Genomic DNA, 11315 nt, shown 5'->3' with positions numbered 1-11315 from the left:
TGAAGGGACCGTGTGTTTAATCCGAGCAGCATTAGCTCTGATTGCACCCTTCTTGCCAGTGGGCCCGGGGTGAGTGGGTGGGGGTTTCGGAAAGCCGTGGTGGGATAGGGCAGCTGCGTGGGGTTCGGGGTGGAAATTTGCAAGGGGGAGACAAGTCCCGGGGAGGTGGTCCTTGGAGGGGAGAGGTCGGGAACATCAAAAGTACGCAGTAATCACGATTCCAAGCCCCTCTGGCAAAACCCAGCCCCAAAGCGTCCATCCTTGGCGCGCACCCCTTTTACACCCTGAGATCACCCCACCCCCCACACACGTCGCTTTTGTGGGTTCCAACATGGAAGGCACCCGGGTGAAGCTGGAGAGGAAGAAGTTCACAAAATTGGGCTGGAACCAAGGCGTCGAGGATGGGAGGAATTAATCCGCTGTGGGGAACTGACGGGATCACGAGCGGAGGGGAGAGGGACCGCTGTCCGTCCAGCTTAGCAGCACTCGCAGGAAGATGGATGATTTCCCGGGCCGGGCCGGGCGTCCGGCGCCCGGGCTCTTTACGGAGACGTCAGAACGCTCGGGTCCGCGTCGGAAGAGCCCCCAGCCCCTCCCAGCGCCAGGGCTTTCATATAAATTCGGGGCCCGAGTGCAGGCTACGGCAGTGGCGCTGACGGCGGTGGCGGAGCTGCTCCGAGGTCGGGTCCTCCCGTCGCTGCGCCGCTGGGAGAACTCACTCGCTACCCAGCCTCGCCCAGCCTCGCCCAGCCTCGCCCAGCCTCGCCGCGGCGCTCCGAGGGCTTCCCGCCGAGATCATGCGCGGCCCCGAGCTCCCGCTCGTCCTGCTGGCGCTCGTCCTCTGCCAGGCGCCCCGGGGGCCGGCCGCCTCGCTGCCGGTGGGCGGAGGGACAGTGCTGGCCAAGATGTACCCGCGCGGCAACCACTGGGCGGTGGGTGAGTGTCCGGGAGGTGAGAGTCGTGGGCTCCTGTGCTCCGAGGGCTCAGCCAGCCGCAGGGGACCTGTGGCTCTGGGGTTTGAGTTTGCTCTGAACCTGCTGCTGAAACCCCTACGGCAGTCTCCCAGAGCTCCACCGCACCCTTCCCACTCCGGAGAAGCCCGTGGCTCTGGTCGCTTGATCGCTTCCCGCTCGCTTCGCTTCTGTGCGCATCCTGTTTTCCCCAGGGCATCCCAGCCAGCCCGCGGGTCTTCAAACAAACGCAAGCTTGAGGGCAGATCACCATCCCAGTACCTACCCGCACCTACCCAGTACCTGCTTTGGTACACCCAGTGTCTACCCTGTCTGGCCTGAGTCTTGCCTTGCGCGACTTTGGGGAGGGAGGTCCCCGGAGTGTGTCTCGGAGCCCTGGTGCAGCCCGGCCCCTTCAACTCCAATTGCCGACGGCTGGAATCTGCTGCGCGACTGCGCCGGGCAGAGCCACAGGTGTGAGGGGACCAGGGCGCAGCGCTCCCATCCTGGGTTTCAAATCCGGTCAGGTGCCTGTGCCTGAATCCCGCCTGCAACTGGGGCTCTCCTGGGTTTTCTCGGCTCTCTTCCCCTTGCCGGGAAATTCCTTCCCTTGTCCATCCTTCTCCACACTCCTGCCTCTTTCCAGCCAGCTTGCTTCAGGAATCGCGCTTGCTCTCCTGCTCATCCTAGCGTCTCTGTTCCCTGAACCCCAGCTTTCTCTCCGTGTCTTTAGACTCAAGACTTCACACTCTTCCCTCGCTTTTTTCCCCTTTCCTCTGCCAACAAGTCTTGCTCTCCAGGCACGGGCTTGGAGGTTCCCTAGTCGGACCTCGGGAACCCGGGGGTGAAGACTTCAGCGCACGCCCGGGCGGTGGGTGGAAGTGGCGGCCCTCTGCGGGTCTGGGGAGCGCGGCTCCTAGAGCGGCCCTGCAACTGAGATGCCACTGGCGCCCGGCAGTATCGCCCTCTCCCGACAACGTCACCCGCAGTCTGGGCCTCTGGACCTCGCCGAGGATAGCCTCGGAAAATGCAAAGGGTCCAAAGTCCCTGGTCCTCCTTCCAACCAGGCAAATGTAACAGCTCCAACATTTCCCGGGAAGCTAGCCCATCCCTGAAGAGATTGTGTGTGTGTGTGTGTGTGTGTGTGTGTGTGTGTGTGTGTGTGTCTGTGTGTGTGTGCTCGCGCGCGCGTGTGACTATTTTCTTAATCATCTACTTAGAAGCAGGGAAAGTGTGTTGGAAAGGTACTTATTAATTCAAGTGTCAACTGATTCACAGGCCCTCTGCGCCACTGTGAGGAAGATTTTGGAGGAGGGTTGGAAGTGGAACTGCTTCCAGGGCTTCTCTGTGTACTTTGTCAGAGAAGTGAGAGCGCTGGGTAACAATAGAGCAATTTCAATAGCTGTTAGAAGTATCAGCTGGCAAGTCTTGGGATTCCCAGGGGCCCGTGGAGTTGTGGTCTCTGAGGGCAGCCAAGAACCCGGAGCCTGGAGTGAAGAGGTGCATGGGGGAAGCTGAGAACCCCTGGATTTTCAGAATGTGGATTCTCAGAAGGTGTCAAAGAACCCAAACTTAAAATCAACGATTCTTAAAAAGGGCTTCTGGGACCCTAAATCGAGGGACTGTACCATCTAGTCCAGCCACCAGCCAGTGAGCAGGAAGGGTGGTTGAGACTTCCAACCTTTTTTTCTCATCTATTTTTATACTAATATAGTTCACTATTAGGAAGCCATTTCAGGTCAAAAGGAGGACACCAGAGTTAACTGGGAAGACAGCATCAGATTATTTCTGTTGTAAGCCAAGCCAATCCCAATTTGCTGTTGTTCTGAAGCACATCTGCAGCACATCTGGAGCCCAGATGTTTAGGGCATCTTCATTTATTTAACCTTTATTGTGGTACTTGGCATATCTAACCCAAAAGCATATCATCCAGTGGCAACCCCAAATAACATTTTAAAATTTATTCTTGCATGCACACTTTTTCCTTTTCCTCCCTTTGCTGGCTGTAGAATTGAAGAAGAGAAAGGGAAAGAGGAAGTGAAGTAGGAAATCACATTTCAGCCTAAAACTACATTGTGCGTGAGAAGTTTGCTCAGGGTATACATACTCACTGTTGAAATATGAGCATCGGTGAGGATGAATAATGTTGATAGATTTCAAATTTAGCTTTCAATTATGCCAAAACAATACTTACCCTCTCCAGTCAAGGAGTTTTACTAGTGTAAAACTAACACACATATTCCTGTCCACAAGGAAGCTGGCATTTTCAGGCTTGTTAAGTGAATTGGTTCTTCCAGCTGAGAGAAGCACTGTGCAGCGAAGGAAAATGAGTTAAGAGCTTGAAAACATAACACATTCTTACGTGGCCTGATGTTCATGGAAGTGTTTTGCTTGCACAACGAAAATATATGTAAACACTAACACTGGTGACTATTCTCTCTGCTCCCACGAAGCGCTTCTACCTATGACTCTAACTGTGGTATGAAGCATGTCCCAGAAGGCTGAATTGGGAAGCACTAGTATTCAGCCACAGAATGGCTTGACATGGAAGTGGTGCCTTGGAAAACAAAATTGAGTTTCAAGTGTAACTCCAGGGCTGAGGGTGTAGCTCAGTGGTACAGCATTTGCCAAGCTGTCCTGGGCCTCAAGTTCAATCCTCAGCACTGAGAGAGGTTGGGGGGGGGGGAGTGTGACTCCAGAAAAACCAGTGCTTAGAAGTACTCAACCCTTTTACCTATATCTTGATGTATCCCTGCTTATGTTGGGATAATTTTCAGGTTTTGGCTTTAAGGAAATCCATTTATGTTTCAAGTCTCCCCTTCAGTGGTATCTTTAAATGATTAAAACAGACAGAAGCTCCACTCCCCTCACCAGATCAAGATTTTGTTTTTCTGAGCCTGTCTTTTGTCTACACTGAGATCTCCATTTTTTTGATATGAACATGCAACAGATGATGATAGGAGAAGAGCGGAAGTGGATATAGCATCCATGTTGCCATGGAGACAGTGCTTTGGATAATAGTAGTCAGCTTAAAAGTGAAATAGGAACTGGGCAGTGTGTGTTTCCCTGGAGTGTTATAGATGGCATGCTTTCCTTAATAACCAGTTTGTAACTAGGGGTAGGGGTTTCAACACAACACATACCCATCAGGCAAGTCGTGAAATTATGTCCAATGTCATAAGGATTTTCATTAAATAAATCACAGAATGGCAATAACATTACCCTTTGTAGAAAACATATTTCCTTTAGAGAAAAGTTCACAAATTTATTCAAGGATGACAAAAATGAGTTCTCATCTGCAAAATATCTCCATCACCTCTCTGCTTCTTTGGCAATAACTCCTCTTTCATTTCCAGCATCCTAACTCAATGATAAGCAAATTAGGGACGACAAGAGTGACTGAGGTCATTACTGGGGGCATCACAGTTCCAATCCTGCCTTCCAATCATCAAGGCTCAATTTCCTCCACATAAATGAAGCTGATGCATCAGTGCCTCCTGGGAAGCTGTGGGGCTGAGTGCAAAGTTGTTTAGTGGATAGACAAGTTGACCAAGCAGATAAGAGCCAGCCATTCAGAATTCCAGTCCTTCAGCAGGGATAGTGTCCTCCACAGCACCTTGCAATGGTGGGACGGCTCATGTCATAGGGACTTGGCAAGTGCTCACACTCAGGGCCTCACCTGCATGTTCCCCAGTGCTCACAGAACTAATTTTCATAGTCACAGAATGAGACAAGATATAACGATATACAATCCCTATTCCATTATAACATCAGCCTTTGGTAGACCTTATCCTTGTTTCCAGACTGAGCCATGATATGTTGCTTCCTTGCATTCTTGGGAAGTTAAAATACACTATGAGATACTACAATATACTAGAATTTGGGCTCTAAGCTGATTTCAGTCCTTTGCTTATATCTGTGTCACCTCTGGCAAGACTCATTTTCACCAAACCTATTTTGGTGAAAATTACTATGATGTGGATCCAGTGAAACAATCCACATTTAAACATTCTGTTAACTGTCAATTGCAGGACATGACAGCAACAAAAAGATGATAAAGACTTCTTTTTTGGCAGACAGAGCTGCTGGGAAAGGGCCCCCTTCAATTTTAAGTGGCTGAAGATCTTTTAAATATTATTTCTGTGATGTTTGCCTTAAATACTTCTAACGGCACTCTGTGGTGGAACCACAAAGACCTTTCCCTTGTGTGGTGAAAACCAAAAGCATCAAAGGTTTGTTTGATATTAGAAACTTCAGAAACATGGGGAAAACCAACTGAAGAAAGTCAAATAATGTAAGTATGTTTAAGCAATGAACTGAAGTGTTAAGAAGGCAGAATTTGGATTCTATACCCTCTTGTGACCCTATGTTGCATGTATGTTTGCAGTGCTGTGGTCTCCGTGCCAGCAGCTTTTATTTATTTACATGGTAAGGACACCTCCTTGGAGCCACCAAGAAGCTTCCACTGGCTATTAATCACACATCCAAGATAAATTTCTGCATTATGTGGCTGGCTAGTGTTAGTCAGAACTTGTTTTCAACTTGTTTTTCATTACACTTTTAACAAACCATAAATTCTTGGTGACATTTCCTAGGTTCAATCTAAGCTAAAATTCTGAGAGAAAGTTTAAATGAAAAATTCCTTTGGTACATTTGTATTACAGACAAGGGGAAAACAACACTTCTTTTTTTTAATCACACAAAGAAACACACCAAGACTCTTATTTTCAGCAGCAATTCACAATTGGCTGAGAAAGATGTTTAAGTTCCATCTTTCATTTGGGAACAGAAGTCAGTAACTACAGAATTGGTTATAGAATTTTAGATCTGGAAGCTTCCTCAGATTTAATCTTGCCCACCCTATTCATTTTACAGTTGAGAAAATTAAAGACTGGGGATGCGAGATGACCTGGCTGAGGCTGCCTAGCTAGTTAGTAGAGGAGCTGGAACCAAACCCAGGATTCCTGGGGTACAGATCTGAATTCTGCCCAGCTCATTGCACATTATGAACAGAGGGCAAAATTCCTGCTGTGTATGAACTAACTCTTAATCATAAACTGCTATTTATTTTGCATTTAAAGGAAGCAGCACAAATACTGTGTAATAGGTGTTTCTTTTTCATTCACTCTCCTTGGTTAAATCTGGCATTCTGATTTGTTTTTGTTTTTACAGGGCACTTAATGGGAAAAAAGAGCACAGGTGAGTCCCCACAGGTGCTTGAAGGAGACAGCTTGAAGGAGCAACTAAAGGAAGACATTCAGTGGAAAGAAGCTACAAGGAATTTGCTGGGCCTCATAGAAGCAAAGGGGAACAGAAGTCATTGGCCACCTCAACTCAAGCCCTTAAGCAACTACCAGCCCACTTGGGACACAGAGGATAGCAGCGACTTCAAAGATGTAGGTTAAACAGGCAAAAGTGACATCAAACATACTTGGGAAGTGGAATGGGAGGTACTTGGGGACAGTTGGAAAGTGAGGAAGTTTGATTAGGGGAATATAAAATTGCTTATTTTATATGTCTTCATAGCACCACATAGGCCAGCACCAAAGCATGGGAAGCTAACTAATAGACAACTTCCACACTGTGTTTTCTTCTTGATATGCTAGATGACTGCCCCTCTTAATACATAAAAAGTTGTTGTTTCCAAGCTCCACGTAGGAGTTTTATTAGCAATTGTGTTTATTTGAAGTTATGCATTGTGAGCCTTACCAGAATATTTTGATAGTGAAACTATGAACTGTATTTGAGCAAATCCCTGTTGGTCTACAGATATATTTAGTTTTGATAAGCACCAGTGGAAGGAAGAGCCTATTCACAGATATTTTTAGAAGACAGTATTCTTGTTTATATCCAAAGAAGTATTTCTTCCTATTTGTTTGTTCCAGGATAACCTGACTCAGGTTTCATTCTAATATTTCAAAGTTTGGTGAATACATCTGGGGTCAACTGATTTGCCCTGAATATAATTTTATAGAGGATAGAGAAAAATACTAACACTAAACTCTAGCAATGTTTACCTACAAAGTAAGTAAAACAAAGGCAAGAATACATTTTATAGGAAGAAAACAAGGCAACTGAAAATGAAGTAATTATCACTAACTTTAAAGAAGTTTCTGTGGAATATACACTAAATGGTAAAAATAATACTTGCAATAATAATAATGGCTAATTTTATTGAATGTTTAGTATAATCCAAGTAAGCAGTTTATCTCATTTTTTTTTTGGTTTATGCTCACTATGGCATCACTTGCAAGATTTTATTCTCTTTCATTCTGGGGATTGAACCCAGGGCTCCTCCCACATGCTAAACACATGCTCTGCCTCTGAGCTACAGCCCAGTTTAGAGATAAGGAAACTGAGACCAGTTACAGAGCTTTTCATTGGTGAAATCAGGGCAAAAGCCTGTGTTCAGTCTGCCTCAGACAGTCTGTGCCTGCAGGATCTCCAGGGAATTGTCCTCATTGATCTTCAATATGCAGAATACCTGTATCTAGCTCTAGCAGGCCTTCCTTTTCTTGTTTCTGGCAATAAATAATACTGCTTGTCATTCACACAGCTTGGAGACCCTGCTGGTTCAGTCTTTCATGGTGGTTAGCTCTTTGATCAAGGTCACTTTGCAGAGCCTTGGAACTGGTTTTGCCAAGTCTCTGCCAAGTCTCTGCCAGCTTCTCTGGAGGAAGGCTGCTTTGCTGCCCAATGTCTCCTGAGGATTCTCTATGCCAAATGCAAACTAAAAGCTGAATTGTTGCATGAGACATCTAGAGAGAAAGCCTTTAGCAGCTTTTATTCAGAAAGAAAATCTGGATTAAAGCAACCACTACAGAAATAAGTACCAACTTTATACAAAGCCCAAAATGGGTCTCTTGTCACACCTGTGTACAAGTGTTAGGTGATCAGCTCCCTTTCTTTGTTGATGGATCACAAGCTTTGAAGGCTCTGTCAACTTGTGATTGACTTCTCAGCCCCTACCTGTTCATGGCTTTTCTTGGTAAAGTGCTTTGCTGGAGTTCCTCTAGGTGGCTGTCCAGCTACAGGGCCTTTCTCATTTGTTGGAAAAATAACAAAAATTGCCAGCATAAAACCCCCCCGAATAACTTCTACACACATTGGAATAGGCTTGCTCTTCTGGCTCATTCCTAAAATACTGCCTCCCAGCATGCACAATTGTGTTATTAATCTACAGTGTTCCATGTTTGGAACCAAGCAGTAGCATCCAATTTGAGTTGCTTTATTCCCTAAACTTGGTTCTGTTGGTCTTGGGCATCTTTTGAAAAATTCAAGTCCTTCCTTAAGTATCAAAAACTTCCCATACTACGAAAAATGTTCAAAGCTTCAAAGGCAATGGTGAAAGAACGTAACAAAAAGTCTCTGAGTGGCAGAATTATAGGATGGATTGAATGGGCAGCCATGGAGAATGACTACTCAAAAAGGGACAGTATTTCTCGCAATGTGAGGTGGTTTTTGAAAAAATCAGGCCTTGCTTTCTCCTCTACCTCTTTATGTGTTATTTTTCTTCTCTTTTTTTTTTCTTCAAGTTTAGAAAGCCTATCCTATTTTATTCTACCTCAAGAACAATTAGTACACATGTTGGTATCATTCTTTTGGACATGTTTCCTGGTAACATGAAAAACAAATTTGACAGTTTATTCTTTGCAGAGACCAAGATAGTAATTTATCACTCCTCTTGCTTAGGAGATTCTGTCTCAATGAAAGTATGTGGTTATGAGAACTGGAAACATAATTCTTATTCAGAAAGGAGGAGTGCCTAGAGATAGTTCTATTAGAAATCCATAAATCTCCCAGAGTTGGGGAAAAGTTTAATAGCTTCGCTGAGTATTGCCAGAATTAGAAGCAAGAGCTTTGAAAGGCTGAAGGACTTGTCTTAAAAATTAAAAACTATACACACATGCTGTCCTCTCCCGTTATAGTAATAAAACACAAAATCCTGTTGCCAACTCTCCCAGAGCTGTAGTTAGAAACTCTGAACATTCCCCAAGTTTTGATGACAGTAATGCTTAACTCAGAAAGATGTGTGGGAATATGCACTGAATCTGTACTACTTGGTCACGACACACAGGCTCCAGGACTTTATGATCAAGAATGACCAATAAGTTTCAATGTTAACCTTAATCTTCCTTTTACTTGTGCTCTTCTCATAGATCCTTTAATTCCATCCTGAAGCTAATCGAATTTTTGTCTCATGGTTTCTATAACAGAAGGTGCTCAGGTCAGCTTCAGGGCCTAATGCACAATCTTCAGTGTGGGTGTAGATGGCTCTGTGATAAAATGAAGGTTTCAATTACCTTTGGGATCATCTTATAATTTGGGGCCATTGTTTGTTCCTTGAAGCCTTAGGTTTTTCCTTTTATTTAGTGGACCTGAAGAAAGGAGGTGGGGTTGGGAATGGAGTCCAGAGGCTGTTCTGGAAAGGAAGTAAATGTGTTAGCTTGCCCTCACTTTGAAGGATGCCTCTCAATGTCAAAGCACAGCGGTCATATGAGACATAGGAAGGTTTTGCTTCTTAATATGTGAAATGATCCAGAAGTAGTTCAACATACAGAAAAAGCAACATGTACTACAGAAGAACTAATGACCCTCCAGTTAACCCAGTGGTTTCTATGCAGGAAGAGTGAAGCCAGCTCCCACGTCAAACATAGCTCTTCCCTATCCCCAACCATCCCCGCCTCTGGGATCTTGATCTTCAAGAGTTACACTTGAAAGATTTTTTCGTTTCTACTTTGCTTCTATTCTCTTAAGCCAGACCTCTCAATTCAATATTTTGGGCTGGGTGGGGGAAACACCTTTATGAATTTTCCCCACACCCTAGCATTTTTTTGACCAGAGACTCCTTTGGCAGGATGGATGGTAGCAGGCCTTAATGGTGCAGTCTGGGTTGGGTGAGGAAAGCGAAGCTAATTGCTAAGTGTGGGAATTGAGCCCCAGCCCTGGGCTCATTAACACCTACTCAAAACAGTTGAGTCACATAGCAGGTAACCATTTGCCTAAGAATAGCAGTAGTTCCTTTATTAGAAACAAATAACCAGTCTGGAAGTTGGGGAATCTGAACTGCCAGAGAATCCTGGGAAGAGTAATAAACTCTAGTGTGGGTAAAAGGTAATAAGCTCTGGTTTCTCATTTCACTGGGGGAAATATTGCTATAGGGGAACACAGAAGGGTGTGTGTGTGTTTTTTTATTGTAGCTACTCTTTCTTCAGTCTTAATTAAATCGAGCAAAAACACAACAAGCAAGTACAATAAATTTAGAATTTTGGCAGAAACCCAAATTAACACCTCTTCTCAAGATGCCCCACACTACTACCATTTACAGTCTATGTTTGCAGTGTGTAAGTTTGGAAACTGGGTCTGATTGCTGTAAGGAATCATTGCCAAAGTAAGGCAAGAGGGAATGAAACTCCACCTCCCCTTCTCAGCTACTACTCTAGGAATACATTTCTGGGGATAATACTTTTGACTTCCAACACTGGGTAAAACGTACCTGAGTAATCAAATCAAGGGGCAAGTTAAGTAGAACAACAAAAAGACCCCTAAAATGCAGACGCTTAAAAAAGTGGACATTACTATCATCATTTTTCAAATACTGGGTGCTCAGACTCTCTGGGAGGTTTGTAAAAGCAGATTGCCCACTGAGCTCCTCCCCACAATACCCAAATCAGTCAGGTTGAGGTTGACTCAAGATTTGCCTAATCAACTTCCCACTGATGCTGATGGTCTGTTGGGAATGGGTTACACTTCCCAATCACGAAGGTGTTTGCTGAATTCTTTCTAATGTTTTTTTTAAGTTGGTAGACAAGTTGCTCCAGGTTCTCAAGGGGAAAGAAGGAACCCCCAGTTGAACCGACATTGGTGATGATGGCCTCAAAGGAGCAGAACAAAGCCCTTAAGAGACTGCATTCTGCAAGCATCAGTTCTACTGGATCACCAACAGATCTTTTGTGCAAAACACTTCGCTCTGCTTGTATCTTTCAACCTTGACTAAATTCATGATTTTCAAGCAGTATCTTCTGGTTTGAACTTGTTTGCTGTGAACAATTGTCCAAAACGGAGTCTTCCAATAAATGCTTTGTATATCTAGGCTACTCGTTAATTAGATTCAGGGCCCCAGTCTGTTACCATTCACAATAAAAGCTTAAACATCTTCTCCAAGCACAGGTTGTTCTTTTATTTCAAGTCCAAATGAGAGGACAGTGTAGCAAAGATTAACAGTCCTTGTGTGGTCCCGGATTAAGTCAGGCTGAATTGACAGCACTGCCCTCTGAAGGCCACTTACTGAGGCCCCATAGTGACTAATGGCCCTTCCAGAAGCTCATGGTCTTTTATATCTCTATTAGATAGGCTAGGTTGGAG

General features: G+C 44.9%; 1 protein-coding gene across 2 annotated transcripts; it reads left to right on the top strand.

Moving 5' to 3' along the window:
* The first annotated feature begins 633 nt into the window (after positions 1-633).
* Grp (gastrin releasing peptide) lies at positions 634-11111 on the top strand. Of its 2 annotated transcripts, none has more exons than XM_004858422.4 (3): positions 634-936; positions 6123-6346; positions 10751-11111. In XM_004858422.4, the coding sequence occupies exons 1-3, from the start codon at positions 798-800 to the stop codon at positions 10802-10804; spliced, it is 417 nt and encodes a 138-aa protein (XP_004858479.1). In that variant the 5' UTR covers positions 634-797; the 3' UTR covers positions 10805-11111. The 2 variants fall into 2 exon arrangements, with proteins under 2 accessions (XP_004858479.1, XP_021094945.1); XM_021239286.2 differs by having other exon boundaries at positions 734-951.
* Positions 11112-11315: the final 204 nt, after the last annotated feature.

The sequence above is a fragment of the Heterocephalus glaber genome, unplaced genomic scaffold (genome assembly GCF_053883595.1).
Source record: "Heterocephalus glaber isolate CG9 unplaced genomic scaffold, H.glaber_assembly_v1.0 deba00000331, whole genome shotgun sequence".
NCBI classification, from domain to species: Eukaryota; Metazoa; Chordata; class Mammalia; order Rodentia; family Bathyergidae; genus Heterocephalus; species Heterocephalus glaber.
Note: the sequence above shows the minus strand (reverse complement) of the source record. Positions and strands in the feature narration are given on the sequence as shown.